Source organism: Taudactylus pleione, unplaced genomic scaffold, assembly GCF_031769625.1.
Source record: "Taudactylus pleione unplaced genomic scaffold, aTauple2 ptg001041l, whole genome shotgun sequence".
NCBI lineage: Eukaryota > Metazoa > Chordata > Amphibia > Anura > Myobatrachidae > Taudactylus > Taudactylus pleione.
Genome location: NW_028285442.1, coordinates 139,847 through 167,030, shown reverse-complemented (window position 1 = coordinate 167,030; position 27,184 = coordinate 139,847). Strand labels below are relative to the sequence as shown.

At 43.2% G+C, this 27,184-nt stretch overlaps 1 protein-coding gene across 1 annotated transcript in view; it reads right to left on the bottom strand.

Annotated features, from left to right (window-relative positions):
• LOC148453998 (leukocyte tyrosine kinase receptor-like) overlaps positions 1 to 2,751 on the bottom strand; it is a 204,178-nt gene extending 201,427 nt beyond the window's left edge. Inside the window, exons 1-2 of the mRNA XM_088461358.1 lie at positions 2,739 to 2,751; positions 244 to 475 (exon numbers count right to left, since the gene is read on the bottom strand). Coding sequence (XP_088317484.1) covers positions 244 to 475; positions 2,739 to 2,751 — 245 coding nt within the window. The remainder of the gene's footprint in view (positions 1 to 243; positions 476 to 2,738) is intronic.
• Positions 2,752 to 27,184: the final 24,433 nt, after the last annotated feature.

Below are 27,184 nucleotides of genomic sequence, written 5' to 3'. Positions count from 1 at the left end.
AGGGATCAGAGTTTAGACTCAGCTAATGATCTTTTGTCCGGATCGTCATATAACAGGCTAAGTGCCACGAAGAATGCCTCAACAGTCTGTAGGTCGGCATGGCCCGGAGAAAAACTGAAAGCCCAGGTCTGTGGGTCTCCTTGGAGAAGTGAGATAACTATCCCGACTAGCTGGGTTTCTGACCCAGAAGAGAGAGGCCGCAGTCGGAACTAAAGCTTGCAGCCTTCTCTAAAATTGAAAAACTGGTCCCGATTCCCGAAGAACTGATCTGGGAGGATGATCTTAGGTTCCCGGACGGTAAATGGAAGAGATGCTATCCGAACCTCCTCGACCTTAATGGAAGTTGCTGGACCTTCTGGGTCAGGGCAGAAATCTGTGCAGTAAGCATCTGCGCCAGATTCTGTGATTGTTCCATATCTTGTCTGTAGGGTCTCTATAATGTTACGAATGTCGGGGATCCGACACCCAGAAATCCCTGTGGGAGAGAGGAACAGACAAGGTGGAAAGAAATGTTAATTATTGCCCTGGACAACTGGCTGCACGCCACACAAGAAACGGCTAACCGCCGGCAGAAACGGCTGAGTACTGAGCGGAGCAGCTTGAGGCCGATGTAGTGGCTACTGAGCCGATGTTGTGGCTGAGGCCGATGTTGCGGCTTAAGGTCAATGTTGTGGCTGATGCCGATATTGCGACTCATGAGTCGATGGTGCAGCAAGTTGCCGGAGATTTGGCTGAGTAGAGTGGCTTGAGGCCAATGTAGCGGCTACTGAGCCTATGGTGCGACTCGTGAGTCGATGGTGCAGCAAGTTGCCGGAGATTTGGCTGAGTAGCTGAGTGGAGCGGCTTGAGGCCGATGTAGCGGCTACTGAGCCGATGATGCAGGCTGTGGGTAATGGCTGGTGGAATGGCTTTGAAGCCGGGACTGCAGACTGTGGAAGAATGGCTGCTGGAATGGCTTGGAAGCCAGGAGTGCAGGCTGCTGAAGAACGACTGCTGGAATGGCTTGGAAGCCGGGAGTGCAGACTGTGGAAGAACGGATGCTGGAATGGCTTGGAAGCCCGGGAGTGCAGGCTGTGGAAGAACGGCTGCTGGAATGGCTTGGAAGCCAGGAGTGCAGGGGCTGCTGGAGTCCAGGAAGCAGTCCACGGTGAAATAGCTGGGAGGCTGGAGAATAGCTGACTGTGCAGTAGAGCCGGGCGCTGAAAAAAATCCTATAGCCGGCGAGGCAGCAAAAGTCCAGTGAGTTTAAATAGAGGAAGGACTCATCAGGTTACATGGGAGGAACCCAGCCCAGGTCTCAGACGTCCGGATCTCCTGGGGGCAGGTCCAGGGGGAACAGGATCAGGAGAATCTTGAGCCATGTACAATTCATGGGCTGGACTTGTAACACTTTCAGCCCCACTGCTATAGCCCAAATGCAGATTTCCCTGCTATTGTATTTACTCGGAAGCCTAATAGTATTTAGGGAAATCCCAATATTAATCCATATCCTCAACCCTTGATCTGTCGCTGGTATAAATCGATGGAAAGTTTAGAATATAAGATCAGGTGCAACCCTCAGACCCGCTCAGATAATTGGTGTGAACTGCTATAGAGCCAGAAGGTCTGATGCGGCCAGATCTAATTTCCGTATGTCTAAAAAAACGCCAGTGTGTAACCTTAGTGAGGTGCGGGCTGCAGGGGACAGACCATGACTTCCGACTTCCTCCTGGGTAGCGGTCCTGCCTTTATGTACTTAGCAAATGGGCAGTTTCAATCGGGACCAGGATGTAGTGCACTAGGCTGAAGTGCACGATGCTTGTGCAAGTGAGGGTGGATTCTAACGCGTTTCATCACTATCCACGTGACTTTATCAAACTTATAATAAGCGCTTCGATGTTTTAAGCTGTTTTTCATACAGTATCTGAGGGTGTGAGGAGCTTCATTTTTATGGGTCAGTGACCCTATCAGCATGTGGCAGGAAATTGTCATCACCAATTAAATTAATAATCGCAGAGAAATATAAAAAGATCATGAACAATATATCAATAATAATCATGGTAATATCGAAACATCTTATAATTAAAAACATCTTTTAAATTCAATTTAAGTCAAGAAACCACACTGGTCGAAAGTTCTTTCCTGCCGGTGTATCTTGGGTAATGCAGTCCTTTGTATAGACAGTATGTTGTGGCCACCGGGACCGGAAGTTGAGCAGTGTTGGCCGTACCTTGGCAGCTCTTGCGCCTGTGAGAAAATCCCCCTTTCTTTTTTTTCTATGTGCTATATAAATAATAGTTAGAAGCTGATTGGTTGCTGTAGGCAACTTCTCTACTTTATCTCTCTACTAGACTTAATACATCTCCCATCCAGTGAGATGGTCTCCATAGCATTTCACTTGCTAAGCAGAAAACTCTACCCAATAGTGAAGAGCACTATAAATGGCCGAAATGCACTGTCTCCAAGGAATCCTGCCCCAGCACAAGTCTATGGCAGGTTCTGAAATCCCAGTGGGTGAAGCAATGACTCAAAGGGCCAACATACTTATTCGCATTTGTCAGAAGTCTATTCTCCTGAATGCAAGAAATTTCTTTGCAGACTGTCTCTTGGGAGTAAACATTAAACCCCCAATAACTTATCATTGGGTCAGTGATGTGGTCTCTTTATTGCATCACATGCTGAGCAGAGGCCCATATTTTACACAGAGAGGTCTCAAAATACTGTAGTTGAAAAAGGGCACGCCATACACACTGCCATACCTCCAATAGCCATCATGTACATCAAATTTCCCATAAGTCTGTTCTTCTGCATAAAATGAATCTATGTAATGAAGCCATCAACTCATCAATGCGAATACTTTCCTTTGAAAAAGCAATAAAGCCATGATTCATTTGTAATTAACTTGTTTTGAAAATGCCAAAGTGTGTAACTATTTATTTACAGTATGTCGTCTTTGCAGACTTGCAAACAGAAATATGGAGGGTTTGTTTCCAATTAATGGCCTGTTGGTCCAAATATGACAATTGAATATGATAGTACAGTACATAGAACATAACGTCTCCACTAGACTAAAACCATCACTAGTTTATTATACAGTTGTCTATGGAGAAAACATGGTCTAGATCCTTTCAACAACAGTAATAGCGCTGTGGACTCTTCTGGGTACAAGAAAGTGCTAACATTATACAGAAGAGCAGTAATTAACTCTTTAGTAGGAACATTTAATTATATCCCAAGGTGTTCTCCTGCAGATTAACTAACTTAACTAGATATAAATATTTTGCATCAGTATGATGTATATGAGAAGGTGGGTTCTGCTGAGGTGCAGTAGCTACAAAAAAGAGCAGCAGTAGATACAATGGGTGGCAAAGTTGATTGCAGAGCTGGTCCTGGGCATTTTGGGACTTATTCAAAGTTGGATGTATGACAATATCTGTGTAACATACTAACTCACACAAAGATTTTTGCATGTCATAGATTAGCATCCCCTTATACCTCGGAAGTTGGAACAGGCAGATGTAAGTGGAGTACAGTAAAGTCATATTCATATGACTACAACACATTACCAGATACGCCTTGTAAGAGACATATCTCCTGGGGGCAGGGCTGTAAAGCAGGGACGGCTCTAGGGGTGTTCGACCAGTGCGGTCAAACAGGGGCACCACCCATAGAGGGTGCGCCCCTCCCCAACATCCCGATTTCAGCGGGACAGTACTGGCCCGCGGGTGGTCAAATCGGGAGGTTGGGGACCCCCACTGTCGCAGCGGAGTTTGCATTGATGCTACGCGCATGAGTGCGGCATCCATTCAGTGACGGGAGAAGGCTGGGGGTAGCCCAGCTAGTGAGGCTCCCCCCCAGCCTGACGTTATGTAGAGGCATGCCATGCAGGCACGCCTCCAAATAATGTCATATAGGAGGTGTGGCCTATGGTAATTAGACCATGCCCCATTTTCGGCTGCGCTGCACGCGCAATGTCGGGGCGCCTATAGAGAGCCGGCACAGGGTGCTCCGACCCCTGGAGCTGGCTCTGCTGTAAAGAGCGGGGATGAGCCTAGTTACTGGGGGGTCTGTGGCCAAATAGTGGAGATGTGGCCATACCCTCTGCTACAAAATAAAAATGCAGTGCTGCACAGGGGAGTGCCGAGCGCCCCTTAGCCATGGGCAGATCTGGAAAGCGGGTGGGGCAATAAGTGCAATTGCTCCCCCAGCAGGCAGAGACAGATTGCTGCTGCTAACGACAGCATCCTCCCTGGACCCGGGCTCATTGAATAAGCCCAGTTCCGGATAATTAGTACCTGCTCCGCCCGCCTCTCGGTGCCCCTGCTTGAGGTTTCTGATACAATGATACACAGCGGTGATGATTATCAGTACAGGTTGAGTCTCCCATATCCAAAATGCTTGGGACCAGGGGTAGGTTGGATATCAGAATATTTCCGTATATTGGAATATTTGCATACTCTAATGCGATATCTTGGGAATGGGACCCAAATCTAAACACAGAATGCATTTATGTTTTATATACACCTTATACAGACAAGGTAATTTTATACAATATTTTTAATAATTTTATATAGTCGCTTTTGATTGTCTAATTGCCATCCTGCTAATACATAAATCATTTGTGTTATAGTATATTATCAAGTCGCAGTTTTCTACTTGCATTATTTGATTGATATTTACATTTTATAAACTGCAGGGAAGAACATTTCCATTTTAAGGAAGTAAACAACTATTGACAGATATGAACAATTAAATCAGATCAAAGTGCCCTAGTGCAACAAATATATTTAAAGTGCCTGTGCATCAACAGTGCAAAAATCCATCCGGTGATTAAAATATACAATCATCAACTCTTGGCCCCATGTTCAATAAAATATATATAGAACACACATACTGTGTATATATATATATATATATATATATATATATATATATATATATATATATAGAAGGGTATTCGGATCGGCACTCAAATCAATCAAAACAGCGTGCCCCGGTGCCCTCTGGAGTGAGGATGGTTACATGCAGCATGAAAACAGACAGCGGCACTCAGGGACTCGTAATGAAAATACAAAAAGTGTATTGCAGTCAATACATGATCCGACGTCGGATCATGTATTGACTGCAATACACTTTTTGTATTTTCATTACAAGTCCCTGAGTGCCGCTGTCTGTTTTCATGCTGCATATATATATATATATATATATATATATATATATATATATATATATATATATATATACAGTCAGGTCCATAAATATTACCGTTCACCTGATTTGGATGTAATTACCCTCAAATGAAATCTGAAAGTCTGCAGTTAAATCACATCTTGTTTGTTTAATTTCAAAGCCATTGCGGTGGTGAATAGAGGCCAAAATCTGAAAATTCTGTCAATGTCCCAATATTTATGGACCCGACTGTATATATATATATATATATAAAGATAGATTTTTATTTAATCACTGATATATATTAAAAATAGATATATATTAAAAACGGAAAACCCTATTTAAAGATCAATGCTGATAAAAACAGGAGTTTCGAATGCGGTAGCTATGGATGCATAAATATGATAATTAAAAGATGTACTACTTATACAGCGAAACATGGCAGCACCCGCCTCTATCCAACCAGTGTGCCTTCTGAAGGGAGACCACACCAAGCTGGACCAGCTTTCCGGTTATTTTTGGACAATCCCGCTTGGCGCAACTGTGCCCACTACCTGGATTACAACCTATATCCACACCTTGGACATCTGAAGGCTCCGAGTGCAGTGTACGGGACTGTATGCAAATAGGACCATCCCTCTACCTAGTGTTATGATCTGGTAATTATATACTGGACATAATATGTTGCCACATTGAGGCTGAGACTGTCAAACATCATCTACTCAAAATCCGGAAGCCTTTATAGGAACAGGCATATATATATATATATATATATATATATATATATATATATATATATATATATAGAACAAATATTGGTGTTACTCTCCGATCTTAGTAATAATCCACAATGGCAACTGTGTCACATGTGACACAGTTGCCATTGTGGATTATTACTAAGACCGGAGAGTGACACCAACATTTGTTCTATCTACTTTTAAGTGCGCACCACGGCAAGTAACTCATTTGTAAATGTAGTGCTTACATCTTTCTTGGAAGATATATACATATATATATATATATATATATATATACATTATTGTTAGAAGAGGCTATATATTCAATTTGATGCTCATCTATCGTTTTATATTATTATCTGATATATGTTTTATGTGTTATTGATCCATTGTGATTTATTAAAGTGTTTTTATATCATGTCAATTTGGATGGCTAGATTTTAGCGCTGCTACCTTTTAATTATCCTCTTTGGTACTGGGTCTGATGAACCCCTTTTTAGCAGATGCTCAGTTAAACAGTTCAAACCAGCGCCTGTATATTTACCCCCCTTTCTTTCCACACGGATGCATAAATAGTTTAAAAACAAATTAATGCTTATTTCAAATTAGAAGTAGAGGATCATAATGTCAGGGGGGTTGCAGAAAAGGACACCATGCACTAGTGATGTCAAAAGAGAGTTTCTATAGGAGAAAATGGAGCATCCCGCCAGACATCGCATACATACCGGCGTTGGTACGCGGGTATGCATGTTGATCACCGCAAAGGACCGCTCTGTCGGTAATAGAGGCTCTTTGCAGTGGAGGGACTTCCGGTTCTATGACATAGAAGCCCCTCCGGCGTCCTTCTGTGCATGCCGCAGGGGATGCTGGGAGGGATACCATTGGATCCCTCTATCAGCACTCTGCAGAGAGAAGCCCATAGGCTTCTATGGGTATCGCCATTAGGAAGATGGCATTACCCACCACAACTAAGTCCCGAAGTGCATTTTCGGGTCTGACCGCATTTTTCCAGTTGATGCATCTCGCCCAATGACTTAAAAACAGCTGTCCACTGAAGTGGCCTCTATGCATGAAAGGATTAATAACTGCCAAGACCCTTCTTTCTTGTGTACTAGTAGGGTAATCCTGTGTAGCCTTTACTACTAGCACTGTCAGGCACATCTCTAGACTGTCCTTAGACAAACGTATACACACTTGTACGTCTGGCTCAAATACTAACATTTTTGAGTCGGTCACATCATCAGATACGTCTGCCTCATGATACCTATGAAAGTACTTCTTTGCGTATATCTTTTTCTGTGCATGTTGAGAGCACAAACTGTTCCAGCGTTAAATTAGCCCCACTGTGATTTTATGGGTGTATTTAGTTAACTAATTGTTAGATATTATTCTATATTATTGGTGTGAAAGGCAGCTTTGTGTGAATATGGGGTTAGATGCTATGTCACGGTGCGTGCAAAAACTTTACCTAGAGGTAATTTTGCTTATTTGGACACAAGGTAGTATTCTGTATAGTCTGGGCCTCCCAATTCTCTTCTTGTGGTCTGTGCTAAACAAGGTTTCCTTGCTATGAACTGTCTTCTGATTGGCTATAACTTTTGTTTGCACACAACAAGAAATATTTACTACAATAAAAAGGGACATCTGTTGATATGTGCAAAAGTATGGGTGTTGTATACTAACTTACACTAGTCCTACAGGCCCTGCGTTTCTGCATTGAGGGCAAACAAAAACTATGAATGGAAATAGATTATTGTTGTGATCTATTAAAAGGTGTAATTAGGGGAATATATATATTGATCGAAGTAAGTGACTTGGGACAGACATGGCCTGTATGGTTCATTAATTAAATACGATAAAAAGTTACTTATGCCTTTGTCCCCATCATTAGGTTCAACAGTATTATGCATGCTGAAAATTTTATTATACTCCTCTACTTATTTCTCATGCGATAATTATTAGTACAACAGAAGGCATTGGTAAAAAAGCAATGCATCAAAAGTATTATAATTAGTTTTCATACGTTTTACTAATTTTTACCAGTGCATATGTGTGAACGCGCCTCCATGGTAAGGTGAGAACAAAAGAGTTTTCCATATATGCATATACAAATTGTAGACAATTCAGTAAGGGGCATATTTATCAAGGAAAATTAGCAGACTGCCTTCATATATTAAGCTACACCAGAATGTATGTACAGGGGACCGCTGAAAATATCGGAGGTGTTTTCTGCAGTCCCCTGTTTTCCATTGCAAAAGAAATCCCCATAGTTGTCTATGGAAGCTGCTAAACTGTCAAAGTCACCAAGCTCCGTAATACAATGTTTTCTGGAGCTTGGTCCCGGTAGCTAGTGCCATTTTCAGATGACGTTTTTCCATATTAGCCTATGAGCTACTGTAGCGCCTATTTTATCAGAGAGGGATCTTACGAATCCCTCCCCGCAGCCAGTACTGCCGCATGCACAACCAGACAATAATTTTACATCACAATCGCGTTAGAAATGCGGGATTTGATAAATAGAGCCCTACTGTATATCTTAGATCAGCCAAATCTTCTAATTATCCTACACAAAAAACATCAGTCCTTTGAAAGTTCTTTATTGTTCTACCAGTCTTGAATAATACTTAACGTAGCTAACTTTCTCTGGCTGGCACAATGGTATTGAAAATCACAGTAATAATTTTATTACAGTGAGTCAGAAATGTCAAACTGAGAGAAAGAAAGTTACATTGTCCTACTGTAGAGGTAAATTACTGTAATATTCAGAATCATGTGTTGGACATTAGAGTGTGACACAAAGTTTAATACTTACAGTGCTGTCATTTAAGAGGACAGTGGGTCCTAGGGTCATATGCAGATTCACTCTAAACTGAACATTACTAAACTGACTCCGCACTTATCACTGAAATCATCAGAGGATATAAAATAAAATGGACTTTTTATATTAAGCAGAACAAGACTGAACTATAATCGCGAAAGTTTATTATCATTTAGGTCAGCAAAACCTGGATTAAGGAGTTGCGGGAATGGGATGATTTAAGAGTTCTTTTAGAACCAAACAGATTTGTTCTTTTTTTTTCTTATTTTTACAAAGGAGCTGAGTGCAGACTTGTATCTCTCTTAGCTTTTTCTAAATAGCGAATGGAAAGCGTGAAGTGTGAAAGGAGGAAAATCATTGAGGTACAGTAGTACATTATCATACATTGCCCCCCATTTAGTAATGAGTTTTATCACCAAATCGAGTGATAAATGTCACTGTGTATGATAAATGTTGCTCCAGCCAATCAGTTGCCAACTGTCATTTTTCTAACAGTTGACAGTTGAGAGCTGATTGGCTGGAGCACCATTTATCAGACACAGTATGGGGCCCATTTACAAACAAAATGAAATATCACCAGGATTTTTCATTTAGTATCACTGTGATACAAACGAAAATTCCACTGGCATTTAGTAATACTTACCCCTCCGGCGAGGTCCAGCGATGTCCAGGTCGTCTGCGAGGTCCTCCGCTGGGCTGCTGGCAGCCTAACGCTGCCAGTGACGGGCCTCCAGTGTTATGCGCATACGCGACGGCCTGTCTGCGCATGTGCATGGCACGGAGACCCGGCAGGTCCTGGAAGCCGGAAAGGCACCGCCAGGTCTCCATTGTCGGCATCTAAAAGATGGCGGTCTCCATTGGTCTCCATTTCTCACCATCTAAAAGATGGCGAGAGCGATGCTGTAAAAACAGCGGTAATCTAAGATTACCGCTGTTTACTAAATACAGAAACCTGGCATAACCCCTTTAGCCAGCGCTTTAGGGGTTATTTTTCATTTGTAAATGGGGCCCTTTAGCACTCAAAACTAGTGATAAATTTCACTTTTTATGATAGTGGTGCTCCAGCCAATCAGCCCCCAACTGTCATCTGTTAGAAAAATGACAGTTGGGGGCTGATTGGCTGGAGAATCATTTATCATAAAAAGTGAAATTTATCACTAGTTTTGAGTGATACACTCATTGATAAATGAGGCTGAATGAGGCCTAATTATGCGCACGCACACAAGTATTGCAGGATAATGTAAGCAGGTCTCCCATTTATTGTACGCTTATGTGACCCTTACTGTACCTCCATTAAGCCTCTATCAGCAGTCCCTAGAGAAGCAGTGCATTCGAGCATTGAGCATGTACAGAATTACAAATGTGATATATGTAAAGTGGGCGTACCAGGATACACATATTGCTGTCAATATTAGTACCGTATATTTAGCAAACAGAAATACAGACATATAAGACAAATGTAAATGAAACCTATATAAAATTGGCATATATTGGATTTAAACAGATGTGTTTTCATGGTACTTCGTACAGTAAGACAACTGGCATTTCCTCTACTCTATTACAATCACTGGCTGAAGGTTATTTCAAATTTACAGACTATAGATTCTTGAAATACAAAGGCTTTAGAAGCGGCCAGTGAGATTGGATGGGTGCAGATCTGGTCTCTTCCCACAAAATTAGAGATGAGCGGTTCAGTTTTACGCGGTTATGTTCTGATCTCAAAAACGGCATCATGTTGGCTATTCGGCTCTCAAGTGTTTTGGATAGCCAATAAATAAATTCGAGCTAATCCAAACTTGCACTAATTTGGCAAAAAAGAACAGAGTCAAAACTGAACTGCTCATCTGTAGTAAAAATACTGTAATGTGAAATGTAAGGAAGCTCTCCTGTCAGCATAATGAAATCATCGCAACATTCAGAAATATCCATTTAACTAAAACTGTCTCACGTATATATGCTGGGAAAATGGATAAGAGCATGTAAATGAATGCACAGATTAGATATACATTTTTTATGTCTTTTCCGTGCACTATTTGGGGGAGATGTACTAAACCTTGAAATGAGATAAAGTACCAATCAATCAGCTCCTAATTGTAATTTTTCAAACACAGCCTGTAAAGTGAGTTAGGAGCTAATTGTTTGGTACTTTATCTCTCTGCAAGATTTAGTACATCTCCTCCACATGCATTGGGCTCGCAAATACAATTTATTACCGCCAGTGCACATTAAACGCATGAGAGATATGTTGTGCCACGTCCTAAAACATTAAAGGTGGTGTTAACATTTTAGAACAAACCGGTGTCACCTTCATTTGACCTATTTTGAAAACATTCATGTATGAAAATCACACATACAATGGATTTGTGTAAATGTGCCCTTAATGAAGAGCCTAGCAACCACCCTGAATCCACAACACGCTTTAGCTAGAAGACACATCTATGTATGTATATGCTGAACATAGTCTACATATTTTGTACCTCACAGAACAGAAATGAAGTTTGTACAGGCTTTATCCACGTACTGTAATAGGTCATTTGTAATTCACAGGCATGTAGTCTATTATTTCTCTAGGATCTAGGGACAATACTGAGGCTGATTTTTTCTGAATAAGAATCAGCAGACAGGATGAAAACCTAGAATGGTCTCAAAGGCAGTTTCTTGGAATCTCTCCAGTGAATGTTATGTCTCTATGGCCACACAAATGGTCGGCATAAATAACATACAATAAGGACATGTTTGTTGTTTAATTGCGACTGAGACAGATCCTTAGGCGTGGCACACACTAGACGATAAATTGGAAGACTTGACAATTTTAGACGAATTGGAACGTCAGAACGTCTATATTGTCTAGTGTTTTCGCACTATTGCTCGCTCCCGTGCGCCGTACCTTGCACCTTCTGATCTGCGTGCATTACAGGCAGATCTGAAAATACCATAGATTGACCTTTGAATCAGTGACGTGCGGTGAGGTCAATGGCTGGGGATGCACACATGGAGATGGGTTTGAGTTAGGGATGTGCAGGCTCGGATAGGTTCGAGTTTGCACGTGGAGTTCGGATTTTTCCCTCCAAAAAAACGGAACTCAGAACGAGGCAAAACGTCATCTTACATGGACGAACATCATCATTCCTGGTCTTTTGTCCAGGAATGATGATGTTCGTCCATGTAAGATGACGTTTTGCCTCGTTCTGAGTTCCGTTTTTTTGGAGGGAAAAATCCGAACTCCACGTGCAAACTCGAACCTATCCGAGCCTGCACATCCCTAGTTTGAGTGCTGGGAGCCTGTCTCACCCCCTACTCACTGTAACTCTCCCCTCACTACACTAAGCTTCAGTGCCCATTGATTCTCCTACTTGCATCACTGTGTCTTCTTTTGCTGCTAAGTTCCGATCTCAAAACACTGTGCAGTGCACTTCCTGGTCACATGACACATCCAAGGTGTCCATCAGTGCTCAAGACATGCCCCCCACACTAAGAGGCATGCCTCTATTAGCTCTCTCGTGCTCGTGGTGTGGCCCTGCCCCCAGCTCTGCAGTGTCTGACTATACAAAAGCAAGGCTAAGGTGTTGCTGCCTCTTCTCTCCTCTCCCTGCAGTCACAGGGAGCTCCACAAAGCTGGTGAGTTTTAACTATAAAAATGATTATAATAAACAAAGAAGATGTTCTTTGTATTATTCTAATAATTTTTATGTCAAATCTCAGGAATATGACAGGGGAGGCTCTGCCTCCCCTGCCTACCCTGACTGCACGTCCCTGCTTTGAATGCAGGAAGTGTTTCTTCAGTTGTTATGCCGATATTATATGATTATGTGGGTGTATTTTAGACTGCATTTGTTGCTACTGTAATGTGTACATGAGAAGTAATATTATACTTGCTATATTACGGAGGGTAGTATTTGTTTCTATTGAAATTATATCTAATATAGAATGTGCTTTTCACTATCAAAACAAATGTAAAAACTGCCATTGATATTACAACCTGGGGCATATTCAATTAAAAGCGAAAAGTCGGAAAGGTTTCGCCTGCCGTACTTTTCGCCAACTTTGCGTGTTTTGGACGCAAAAAACTTTTCGTGCGCGGCCCCGCTATTTGCCCTATTCAATTCCAAAGGATGAGAAAACAGAACCCTGCGAAACTCAAACAGGCGAAAAGTGCTGTCAGATTTGGGTAAATCAGGCTGACACCCCCCCAAAAGATGCACTAACATTGGGGTTCATTATAGCTGCCCCCGAATAGCCCTACTGAAGCTATTTTGGGTACTTAAATGCTCCCATTAGCTGCTAATTAGCGTCTTTGCACAAGTGATGAAGAATAGCATTTAGCAGTTTTTTGGGAAGAAAATAAGTAGTCCCAGCTAATTTGGAGTACATGAAAATGGGTGCAAGCATGGTTAAAATTTGTAAAAGTGAAGTTTAAAAAACATTAAAAAAGCACCTTCAGCCCCTGCAATCAAAAAAACACCTCCCCCATACTTCCAGACCCCACAAAAGTCTATTTCACTACTTTTTAAGTTTGTACCCCAACTGTACTTTTTCGCCCCCTTTTTCAAAGTCATTTTTTTTTAAAGGTTTTTTTTTACGCAGTTAACCTTTAGTAGGCTGTCCCAAGGGTGCAGAGTGGTTTCCCAACCTTTGCACCCCAAAACCGCAATTCTGCACTCTTTTCCGCCTGCTTTCATAGGTAAATCTTTTTCGCCTATTCCACTGCATTGACTTTCCGCGTACGCGGAAAAGTCTTTGGAATTGAATACGGAGATAAGTTTTCGCATGGTGAAATGACGTCATCCGCGATACTTTTCAGCAGAAACGGCTTTTCGTGTCTAATTGAATATGCCCCCTGGTTGGGTATAAGTGTACCAGAGGTACGCCTCACATAAACGCCGGGAATATACTATTGGCGCAGAACTAGACGCACCTTGAGATGTCTTCCTCTCAGCATATGGGTGTGAATGCGCATTTTTACGTGTTTCTTTTAGAGCTTTTTTAGGGATAGTTATGCTATCAACCCAACATCATCCCCTATGTCATCTGACTTTGTGCTCTGAGCCTTAAATAGGTATACCAAAGTAAAAGTATATAAAACTTTTCAGTCTTCGCCAGTCAAAACATTTCTCGTGACCATAATAGATTCAGTCGGATGCATTTCAAGATGTCGCTAGCTGTACATCAGTAGGATATTACTGCAGGAGTAAAAAAGAGGTATACTTACAGTACACCCCGCAGTAGAATTGAGATAGTGTACAGATTTGACTTGATAGTGTTAGTAGTAATGTAAAAGTAGCTTTACCTTATTTATAAACAATATAATAATGTATTAAAGTGTCATAGACATACAGTATAATGAACCCTATTGTTGCTGAGAGTTTTCTCACCTCTGTGCTGAGCCTATTTTTCCCCATTTGCACTTGTTACATTTCAACATCAATAGCAGTGACTTTTTTATGACATACCCACACAAATTAGAAGACTACCAATAGTCATTTTGAAAGTAAGCTAAAAGCAAACATCTGTCTGTCTATCCATCAAACCCAGACTCTCCCTTCCAGATAGCAGTAAGGAGAAATAGCACTCACTTTAGTATATATTACAAAAAGGTTTTATTAGCAAAATTCTGGACATCACAGTGATCAAGGGCCTGATTCTGAGTCGCACGGAAGCAGGGTCTATTGGCAGTCGCCTGTCTACAAGTTTATGCAAATGGACTACGAACTCCTCCCCCAGTGTAGAGCCATGCGGCCCAATGTGCAAGGTCTGAGACGCCCCCATTTGTAGAGTCCATACATGCTGTAATACTGATGGAAGCTTCCTTAGATGTCACCATCGGTCGTACCAACCAAACGTGCACCAGCCCTATGGCAAGTGTAGCTTCTCCAGCTGACCATGGAGCCCTACGCTTACAGCTGTGAACGCAACCGCTCACATTGACAAGTCCGCGCCACTTCCATAACGCGCCCACTGAACTGGCCATTTTTGCGTGCATCACTAGCCACCTCCCAGTCACCGCCCAGGAGTGCCCATACTTTCCACCACATTTCTGATACCGTCTGACCCGATCGCAACAGCTCCTTTGTAAGTACACTCTGTAACGCAGGCGCCATAGGGTTTTTCAGAAATGTTTACGCATGCGCACTGGACTTGCCATAAAACACATGAATGAGCTGCTGGTGCAGAGGTGTATGCATCGCGAGATACAGAAACACGTTATTTTTGCAGATACTTTCAGTGATTTATACCCATTTTGCTACCCAACTACATCAGCCCTTATATCTGCCACTCCTAATACCCAGGGCCGGATTAAAGGGGGGGCGACAGGGGCGATCGTCCCTGGGCCCCCACACCTGAAGGGCCCCCACACCCAGCCATCGGGGTTAAAGTGAACCGGTGGCGATGGAACCAGTTCCGCCTCCTCCGGGCACCTAACCCCGGTGCCGCAGAGAGGCAGCATTGGCCAGGCGCCCACTGAGATTGTAACCAGCGGGCGCCCGGCTCCCTCCCTGCAGCGGCAGCCAGAGCCGGAGGCGGGCTTCCGGCTCAGGCAGTGCACTATGGGAGAGACATCATAACGTCTCTCCCATAGTGCAGAGGAGCAGCCGGGCAGACCAGAAGGCAGCGGGAGCGGGGTTTAAGGTAAGCACAAGCGGCTGTTCCACTGAGGGCATTGCTCAGGGAGGCATTACTACTGGGGGGCATCACTACAGGGGGCATTACTCGGGGGGGCATTACTCGGCATTACTACAGGGGGCATTACTACAGGGGGCATTACAACTAGGGGCATTACTATTGGGGGCACCATTTCTGGGGGCATTACTATTGGGGACTACTTGAAGGTAGGGCACTACTACTGGGGCACTAGTACAGAGGGAACATTACTATTAGGGGCACTAATACAGGGGCATTTATACAGAGGGTACTACTACAGGGGGCATTACAACTGATGCCACTACCACAGGGGGCATGACTACTGGGGGCACAACTACAAGGGTATTACTACTGAGAACATTTATACAGGGGGCATTACTATTGGGGACACTACTACAGGGGCATAACTACTGGGTGCACTGCATAAAGGGCACCACGACTGTGGGCTCTGCATACGGGGCACTACCACAGTGGGCACTGACACTACTGGGGTCCCCATTGGGCATACCCCCAGTTCGTCACATTTAATAGGGGCCCCCACATGTTTGTTGCCCAGGGGCCCTCAGAGACCTTAAACTGGCCCTGCTAATACCAATCTCCCTACAAACACTGGTAAAATCCACACATTACATTATACTGTACACACAAGACAAGTTAATGCAATTTAATAGTTTTATACCATCACCATTTACATCTGCCTCTTACTAAATATCCAAACTTAATACAACAATTATTATTTCTAGATTAACTGGTCAAATACAACATCACAATGAGCAATGATGGGGTCCATTTTATGGCTCAAAATTAATATACAGTTCATATATATTGGATGTACAGCATACATACCAGGTTTTCACTGTTGCTCCCAAATTATCGTGGCCAATCCAGCCTGGGAATCTAGGATTGTGACATTTTATATGCGTCCTAGTTTGGAATCACTGATTTATATTACATAACAAAAATTCTACTTTTGGAAACATGACCAACATTTAAATCATGTAACTTTACTGTTTTATTTGCTTTTAATCATCCTGCTATTTGCTATATGTCATACATTTCAACTCTCCCTGATTGTCAGGTAGACTCCCTGAAATAGTAGCAATCTCACTGGCTCCCTGAAGAGTCTAGTAATCTCCCTGATTGCACCTTACCCCCATTATTAAGCTGTTATATATTAAAAAAAACAGAGATATATACATTCAAATGGGATCATTAGTATAACTTCCCTGCATTGGTTTTAAGACACAGTGATCCCTATGGCTACATGTATTTACTGAAAAGTATTGGGTGCGTTTTCATCAACAAATAGATCTTACTAACTGCTTTGGGGCTCATTTATATGTGGATGTAAGTCAGGTTTATGACACGCCTCTCAGATGTAGCAGTACACGCCCACTTTACCACCGTGCCCATAGGTGCTGCTTTCACACTCTCCCTGAAAAGCTTTTTCAAAAGTAGGCAAGTATGCTCTATGTATACATTATCGTAGCATGGGTATTTCAGCAAATGTTTTTGTAGTGTCTAACAGTGATTGATAAAGGGTTGGTTTTAAACGAACCCTATTAGAAATAAGTATGATGCAACTGCAAGCACAGGTGAAAAGAGACTTGATTTATTTACAGATAATCCATAGTAAATCAGATATAATTTGCAAGACCATGGCGCCAGGGAACCTGTCTGTGTTTTTGGAAATCTGGTACTAGGACATATGTACAGAAAAGATAATCAGAAGGAATCTGCATTACATTTCAAGATCTGTTTGATATCAATTTCAATTGCAGGTCCGGTTCTCTGAGAATTTCCAGATCCGAGGCGAGAATCAAGCTAGGCTCGGGTTTTCCCGCCTGACTAGGGTCCGAAACCGAGGCAAAACGCGTCATCCTCCTGCTGTCGAATTCTCGCAGGTTTTGGATTATATAAAGGTCCCCGCGATCTGCGCCATTTTCACTCCGGCTGTGGAGAGAGAAGCTAGCAGATGTAGTCAGTCACTGTCAGTCACTCAGTGTGTGTCCAGTCGGGGTCTTGGCCTGAAGGCTGCTGCTGTGTTGTCAATAAAGAGGCTTAGGCTGCAGTATATAAAGGGGGGCTTCCTTCAGTGGGTGCTGCAGCTGCTGTGTCACTTGTCCTGTCAATTAACTGTGGCTGCTGCTGTGTTGTTGTCCTGTCCATCAGGCTAGGGCTGCAGTCCATAAAAGGGTGCTGTGTTGTCCAATGGGGGTACTCTGTCAATTAGGGGTGCTCTTCTCCAGTGTAAAAAAAATAACTTTTTTTTTGTGTGTGTGCGTTAGCAACTTAGCTGCGCTATTATTGTTCGGTGACACTACCGCAGTTTATTGTCCACATATTTGTGACTCTGCAGGTTGTCTGTCTGCACTCGGCAGGGGTGCTTTGTTGTCCATAAAAAAGGGATGCTGTCTGTGTAGTTCATTAAGGGGCTGCTGCCTCATTCAGGGGTGCTCTTCCCCAGGGTCCAAAAAATAAAAGCGCTTCTTCTTTTTTTTTGTGTGTGTGCGTTAGCAACTTAGCTGCACTATTATTGTTTGGTGACACTGCCGGCCAGACCGCAGTTTATTGTCCACGTATTGTGACACTATAAGTTGTAGCGCAGTGTGTTATTCTTGTTCATAAAAAATCTTGTGACACTAAGTGGTAGCGCAGTCTAATATTCAACTTTTCACTTCTTTCCTCAATTGTGAATAACTGATTAGTCTACACGTTGACTACAAGACCACAACAAAGTGCTAAATAACATGCGTTATATATAAAACATAATGACATCACTGTGACAGCACAGTGTGTTATTCTTATTCATAAATAATCTTGTGATGACACTAAGCGGTAGCGCAGTGTGTTATTCTTATTCATAAATAATCTTGTGATGACACTAAGTGGTAGCGCAGTGTGTTATTCTTATTCATAAATAATCTTGTGATGACACTAAGTGGTAGCGCAGTGTGTTATTCTTATTCATAAATAATCTTGTGATGACACTGTAAGTGGTAGCGCAGTGTGTTATTCTTATTCATAAATAATCTTGTGATGACACTGTAAGTGGTAGCGCAGTGTGTTATTCTTATTCATAAATAATCTTGTGATGACACTGTAAGTGGTAGCGCAGTGTGTTATTCTTATTCATAAATAATCTTGTGACACTAAGTGGTAGCGCAGTGTGTTATTCTTAATCATAAATAATCTTGTGACACTGTAAGTGGTAGCACAGTGTGTTATTCTTTTTCATAAATAATTAATCTTGTGACACTGTAAGTGGTAGCGCAGTGTGTTATTCTTAGTCATAAATAATTAATCTTGTGACACTAAGTGGTAGCACAGTGTGTTATTCTTATTGATAAATAATCTTGTGACACTGTAAGTGGCAGCGCAGTGTGTTATTCTCTTATTCATAACAAATCTTGTGACACTGTAGGTCATTGATACCGCAGTGTAATATTTAAAATTGGTTCATATTGACGTGTGTGCTGTACCCCACTTTATTTGTGTTTGTTAATATGGAGAACGATCAGTTGAGACTTGAGAAGAGAGCAGGAACCACATACTAGTGCTGTAGCTGCTGCCAGTGCCACTAGTCATGACGATACTAGTCCATCTACATCATCTACTAAAGCTGATGCCCAAGGGCATACAGGGCTTAAGTCAGGGCATCTATTATCAAGAATCAATCTTTTACAATGGTAAAGAAGAAAACATCAAAGGGAAAGTTAGCTGCAGAAAGACATACAATTGGCAATATGCCAGTTTCACCACATGAAATGGCAAGGAAAGGCTAAGACCTTGGTCTTTATTTATGACTGTGGTTCTGCCTTTTATGATTATGTAAGCACAAGTGAACATGCTGACATAGAAATTGAGGATGCTTCGGTGGAAGTGCATCAGGATGAGCAGGATATTTGTGTAGCTGATGCTAATAAGGATGTTGATGATGAGGATGTTGATGATGAGGATGCTGTTGATGAGGATGTTGTTTGTGTAAATTAGTGGATTAAACAGTTGTTGCCCATGATAAGGAATAGCCATTGTCATGTCTGGGCACAAGACAAAAAATCTTGGTTGTGTTGACTCATCTGCATCACTAGTGATTTTTTGGGGGCAAAGTATAGTTTTTTTCTCGGCAGATGCACTTGCTGGAGAAACTGAAGGAGAAGTCACCACTGCATCACGTGCCACTTGAGCTGACAATTTGCTTATCAACAGCTCTTCGCATCTCTTCAGATATGTGTGTGTTGGGAAGAAAGACAAAATGTCCTCACCCCTTCTGAGATGAAAATCCACTCCCGGCAGCAGCAGCAGGCATAGAGCTCAAGGATTCTCAGGAAATCCACAATGTAAGACTTAAATCTTAAATCTTGTGTTTGCTCTGTTCAGCTTGTCCACATATCTTTGGTTAAGTGGACAGTGGATACAATGGCATTTTGGAGGCCACTAGTTAAGTTTTTGTAATGTCCCTGTACAGGTTGGGAATTGCTTTTCTAGTGAAGTGGAATTTTTGCAAAGGATTGTTTAACAGTCAATTGTTTTTTAAAGCACTACTAGTAGTCTTCCTGGTCCCCTTCTGGGATGAAAATCCACTCCCAGCAGCAGCAGCAGGCATAGCACTCAAGGATTCTTCTGGGGCAATGACTCATGTGAATGAGTAAAATATTTTTTGTAAATGCCTCCCCTCCTCCCTCATAAATTTGCTTCAGAATCAAAAAATTTAAATTTACTACTAATCCCAATTTTTCTTTCCCTGCCTTCAACTACATACATACTCCAATTCCCTCAGGCCTCTTGAATAATAAAAACATTTGTTTCCTGATGTGCCATGGTGGAAGTTGAACTGCCACTGCTGCTGCAATCTTTGACATGCAGTTGCTGAATGCCAAAAATGTCCAGAAATGTTTATGGCTACAGACAGCATCTTCTCCATGCCCCTTTAATTTTAAAAAAATATTCTAAACCACCAAGTTGATTTTGTGGGCAAAACTTGGGACATATTGTTCACCCATGCTCTCCCTCTCTCAAAAATTAGCTTCAGAATCAAATTTTTTTATTAAATTTACTACCTATCCACCCTTCCTGTCCCTGCCTTCAACTACATACATACTCCAACTCCCTCAGGCCTCTTCATTAATGAAAACATATGTTTCCTTATGTGCCATGTTGGAAGTTGAACTGCCAAATGTTTGTGCTGCCCACTGCTGCCGCTTAGCTTAGTCAGCTAGCTAGCTGGGTGCCAATTTTGAGCCTAAACTGGATGAAAACAATATTGTGAGCTGTGAGGTGGTCAAAATTGGCTGTAAACGAGTGGAAATTAATGATATTGAGGTTAATAATACTGTAGGAACAAAATAAACCCCCAAATTATATGATTTTAGCAGATTGTATCAATTTTTGATAAAAAATGCAGAAACAAAACCAAAACACGCAAGGAGAGGTTTTGGCAAAACCAAATCCAGCTCCAAAACATAAGGATATACAGATCCAAAACGAACACACGGGGGTCGGCGCACATCCCTAGTCATAATAGAAGGAGCTGCTTTTTTGAGTGTTATGATCGCTGCAGCAATGTTTATCAACCATGTTCTTATTCTGTATTGTCTTGTACTGTAAGTCGCTGTTTTACGAGTTTACTCATTTGTTAATGTACTTTGTGAGGCGCTGCGGAGCCCTTGTTGCGCCATATAAAGGATAATAATAATAATAATAGGTAAATTATAAACATGTCGATTGTACACACATGCCGATGGACTCGCGATATATTGTTCGCCAATTGAATGAACTATATAACGACATGTGTGTATCCAGCATTATTTTAGACTAAGCCTGATCAACCTGTGGCTCTCCAGCTGTTGTGAAACTACAAGTCCCAGCATACCCTCCAACCAGTCAGCCGGTAAAGCATGCAGGGACTTGTAGTTTGTAGGACTACAGGAGAATGTGTAGGTATCAGTGTAGATAATGTAAAAAAGTAGATAATGTAAAGTACAAGATTACAATGATCCCAAAATGGTTAATCACTTTACTCAAGGTCGTAGGTGCTAAAATAAGTAATCAACTGTGTAATATCTTATATATACACTTTATGTGCGTTATGAAATAGCATACAATGGTCATCCCTGTTCTATTAGTCACCCGGAATGATCCAATCACAGGAGGGGGCAGGGCTTCATGGGGATCGGCACAAGGCTCCGTATCCCGGCGCCAGGCTGAAAAAACAAAAATATGACGTGGCTCTGTGCCATTGATGGTGAAGAACCATTGGATCTCCACCATTGACAGCAAAACCGTCAGCCAACGATGGTCGATAAGCAAATTTTGAACGGTGGCCATCTCTAGAGAAAAGAAAAGAGAAGATGATGATGTCTGTGTCTGTATGTAACAATGCAAGTATTACCAACAAGAAATAAAATGCATAATCAACATACTTGATGCTTCATTTCTATAAATAAAGGTAACATCAGAACATAACAAACTAGGGGAAGGAGCTATGTGGTCCTCTCATGTCACACATCCTCACTTAGGCACCAGGGCGTATATATTTACTAAAGGTCGATTTTATTCAATAAAAAAATTTGATTAAAATCGTTCAACATCGATGTGTTTCTTGGGCTAAATCACACATTTACTAATACTTAAAAAAAACAAATAAAAAATTGTCTGTTAGTAAATGTGTGATTTAGCCCCAGAAACTCGACTTCGATGTAGATAATTTTTTATCTTTTTTAAATTGATCAAAATGCATTAAAATCTACCTTTCATAAATATATACCCAGGGTTCTAAGAGTAGCCTGGAACTATGTATGTTCAAAATAGAAGTAAAAGGAGCAAAAGCTACAGTAGTGGGGACACAGTAAGCCTTCTAAATCAGCCCTACTGAGCAGCTAAGGAAAATATATTCTTCCATCTTCCCATGAAAATGTGTTAGGACAGTGGTTCTCAAACTCAGTCCTCAGGACCCCTCACAGGTCACGTTTTGCAGGTCACCCAGCAGGTGCACAGGTGTAGTCATTACTCACTGACACATTTTAAAAGATCAACAAGTGAAGCTAATAACTCACTTGTGATTCTGTGAGGAGACCTGGAAAACATGCACTGTTTGGGGTCCTGAGGACCGAATTTGAGAACCTGTGTGTTAGGAGTATATTTACTAAAGTGAGGGTTTATAGAAATGGTGTTGCACATAGCAACCAATCAGATTCTAGCTTTTATCTTCTAGAAGATCAACAAAGAAAATATATATGAAAGGGTGGTGAGCTGACTGGTGACAATGTTTATATCAGTTGAACTGCAGCTCCCAGTAGAGGATTTGCTAAACTCTCAAAAGCAAATAAACTGTATAATTGAGAGGAAGCCTCTGATTATACAGGAGAGGCAGAAAAACGAGTTATATATCCCCTTTTCACTCTGGAGAGCTTGGTCATCTGCACACTCAAAAAGGCACTTAAAGGTACTCCTGTATGGGAATCTCAATAGACCCTGCATGTGAGATATCCCTCTAGCAATAGCTGCATACTTGGAATCACCAGCAGCTGGAAGCTAAGGAGAATAACAAACTACCCTGATTGGGACCAGTATACCAAAGTGCCAGATGATTGCTATTATGGTATGTGGAGTTCACCTGCATAAATAACTTACTAATGCTGGGCATACACTATACAATTTTCTGTCAGATATCTGTCCAATCTGGCTGGTTGGAAGGAAAATCCAATAATGTATGGGAGCAAATGACAATCGACCATGCTCACAAACACTGGAAAACAGCCAAAAATTATTCAGACAAATTGGTTAAAACACACGAATTTAACCAATTTGAACAATTTTTGTCCGTTTTCCAGTGTTTAAAGCTGGCCACACACTAGACCAACTTCCATCCAACCAGCCATCTTGTTGATTGGTTGGAATGAAAATCTGGTAACGTATTGGAGTAAATGATGATCAGCAATTTGCTCCTAAATGCCAGAAAACAGATGAAAATGGTCGTTCAGACAAGTTTGTTAAATGTTTGATTTAAACAATTTGTTCAAACAACAGTTTTTGTCCATCTTTCGGGATTTGGGAGCAAATTGCGCGCTCCCCCACCTAACATAAGGGACACAGCCTCCGGTAAAAGGAGAAGGTCCCGGCGGGGGGATAGGCTCTAAGTTAGAGGACATGCAGGGTCCGGTCCCCCTGGGGGCCTCCCCGTCCCTCGCTCGCAGCGGGGCGCCCACCATGTTAGTGAGCGGGGCTTAGTCAGGGGGTCAGCCATTTTGCAGACAGCCTGCATCAAACTCATGCTCCCATGTCTGGGGGTGGGGATTCAGTGGCCTCTAGTTCTAGTTTGTGGGTCCCAGCCCAGTTAGCCCCTGCAGTCTTAGGTATTGCTGCCCCCCCCCCCATTGCTGTGCAGCCAGACCCTTCAGCTATAGTGTCTGCATTGTCAACTCTGGCTGCTGTTTTTGCCCCTTTCTTAGCATCTCCGCCAGCAGGCTCTTTGCTTAATCAGACTGTCGCGCATGCTAACGTGACTTCTGCTAGGGTACAAGGGGGGCCCGATGTAGATCAGTTGGTGCAAGCACTGAAAGCTTTTGCACCAAGTATGGTCCAGCAGAGTTTAGTGGCTACCGCACCCTCCCTTCCTCTGAGTCAGGGCGCTGGCCAGGGCGGTGCAGATATGAGGCTGCCTGCCGCGAAGGCGGCAGCAGGTGTCCTTTCTTCTGCTTCAGATGGCGATGTTGAGGAAGGCAAACTTGTTGATGAAGACGCCAACGAGGGGCCGTCCAGATTTTCCTCTGATACTGCGACATCGGAGGCTTCAGGTGGGTCTCTCTCAGAATCTAGTTCTCTGACGTCTTCTTTCGCCTCCTCTGTATCTAATGCGGCCAGCGCAGGCAGAGAGCGTAAGAGAGCAGCAAAATATGCAAAATTGGAGGCAAGGCGTCGCTCGAGGCGGAGGCATCGCACCCCTAAGCGTAAGCCAGTGGAAAAAGGTGTGGAGGGTTCCGCACGGGTACACTTGCGACAACACCGCTGTGTTGCGAGGTTTAAGGGCGACTAGCCGCACTAAGATCCACAAAGGAGATTATGTCGATATTTTTGCTCTTAAGGAAAAAACCAAGAAGGCATTTAAAGCGGCTAGGGCAAAAGGCGGTATAGGTTTGGAAGCTTTCAAATCTTACAATAATTGGTTGGCCGGCTTTTGCGTTTTTTCGGCTTGTTATTTGGAGACGCATCCTCAGGAACACCTGAACGTCATCAGGTATTTGCATTTAGTTCATAGCATGCAGTTATCTTCTAGGGGCATGGATTGGCGCGCTTATGACAAAGAATTTCATCGCAAGCAAGATGGCAGGCAAGTGATGGATCTAGGGTGGAAGGATGTGGAGGTGTGGCTGGAAGTCACACAGCCTTCACGTCCTGCCCATGAAGGGCCTAGCGCAAGCAAAGCGACTAGTTCGGTGCGTCAAGGCCAACAGCAGGCGTCTGGCAAATGTTTAGCTTTTAATAATGCCACGTGTACGCAGGGACGAAAATGTAATTTTCGTCACCTCTGCTTGCGATGTAGTGGCAACCACCCAGCCTACAAATGTTTCAAGCTGGGTGCCCAGCAGCAGCCTGCACAGCCTGCAAAAGGAGCAGGTGCTAAGTAAAGCCCCATCCCCTGTCCGTGTTAAAGCAATGGCGAAATGGTTGCGTTTGTACCCAGATTTGCAGGATGCAGAATTTTTGTTAAACGGTTTCAGTTTTGGTTTACGTTTACCTATTTACAGGGCTGTTGACACGGGTTCGCCGAAAAATTTGAAGTCTGCGTTTGAGTTGCCTCACATTGTTAGGGATAAGGTGGCTGCTGAGGTTGGCGTCGGAAGTATGGCGGGCCCTTTTGCGGAACCCCCCATTAAGGGTCTTGTTTCCCCGGTGGGTGTGGTTCCAAAGAAAGTTCCAGGAAAATACAGGCTCATTCAGCATCTGTCTTATCCGCCCGGCTCGTCAGTAAATGATGCCATACCAGTCGAGGTTTCCTCGGTGGTGTACCAGTCGTTTGACGATGCTTTGGACGTCATTAGGTTTTATGGTCCAGGCGCACTGATGGCTAAGATAGATGTTTGAGTCAGCTTTTAGCCTACTTCCTTTACACTCATTCCTGTTTATGGGTTTTCGCTTGGACGGCAAATTTTTGCATAGACAAGTGCTTGCCTATGGGATGTTCGGTGTCATGTGCATATTTTGAGCGATTTAGCACCTTCTTGCACTGGTGCGTGGAATTTTCTTGCGGCGGTCATGGGAGAGCCCACTATTTCGATGACTTTCTTTGTGTCTGCCCTGCCGGTTCTGATAGATGTAGTTTTGTTGTTTTCTTTGCAAGCGCTGTTTTTTTTTTTTTTTCATTTTGGGGTTCCCGTTGCTGCGGACAAGACTGAGGGCACTTCCTCTTGCTTGTCATTTCTAGGTATCGAGATCGACACCTCGGCAGGCGCTTGCCGCCTGCCTCTCGATAAGGTCGACAAGTTGCGCAATGCCATAGCGGAGTGCGCGGGTTCCAGTAAAATTACCCTGTGGCAGGCGCAATCCCTCCTTGGCCTGTTAAACTTCGCCTGTAAGGTCATACCAATGGGCAGAGTTTTTTCGCTTAAGCTGGAAAGGGCCACGGCTGGGGTCACTACGCCGAGACATTTGCTACGTTTATCCTCCGAGATTAAGCGGGACCTCTATGTCTGGGTTTCGTTTCTTCAGGATTTTAATGGCGTTCGGTTGTGGATGTCTCCAGCCGCTGACAATTTGCGGCTACAGCTGTTCACTGACGCGGCAGGAGCCACGGGGTTCGGCTGTTACCTTGATGGCTCCTGGTTAGTTGGCCGTAGGAATGGGTGGCGAAGGGTTTGACTAAGGACTTGCTCCTTCTCGAACTCTTCCCCATAATGGTTTCTTTTGAAATCTGTGGGGACCGTTTACGCAATCGCATCATCATTATCAGGTGCGACAACCTGGGCGTGGTCCATGCGATCAATCGGCAACGCGCGGCTTCCCTGCTGGTTTTGCGCTTGCTAGCACAGCTGGTGCTCACATGTCGGCGATGTAGCATCTTGTTTAAGGCAAGACACGTGCCTGGGGTGGAGAATGAGATAGCCGATGCGTTATCACGTTTTCAGTGGGCTAAATTCCGATCTTTGGTCCCTGGTGCTGACGCTGACGCAGTGCTTTGCCTCTCTTATGTTTGGCAGGTGATCGAGCCGGCATGGAGGGCTGAGCAGAACAGTCTCTAGCCCCTTCCACGTTGCGAGCGTACCGTCAGGCATGAAATGAATGGGAAGATTATTCCCATAGCAGCAGGCAGGCAGGTAGGAGCAGTTCAATGTTTTCTTTTATTTGGAGACTCCGTTTGGCTAGCAGATCCAGGGCTTCTGTGACGCACTCTTTGGCAGGCATTGCATTTTTAGTAAGTTGAAGGGACAGCCTGACTTTACGAAAAGCTTTCTGATCATGAAGGCTTTAAAAGGTTGGACACGGGTCTCCCGGCCAGTAGCTGACCGTAGGAAACCTGTGGATGATCATTTGCTGCCGGCAGCGTTGGGGGCAGTTCACGGAATTGCTCTTACCGAGTGCGAGGCAGTCCTGTTCCAATTGGCATTTTCATTGGCTTTTCACGGCGCCTTGCGGGTATCGGAGCTGGTGGCATCTTCCAAATGGGTTGATGCCACCATGCTCCTTTCGGATATCTCAGTCAGTGAAAGGTCTGTGCTGTGTAGGATTCAGCGGTCAAGGACCGACCAGGCTGGTAAGGGCAGGTGGATCTCGTTGAGTCCGTCTAAGGACGAACGGATCTGCCCTGTGGCACTAGCTACGCACTTCGCATTAGTACGGCCGGATG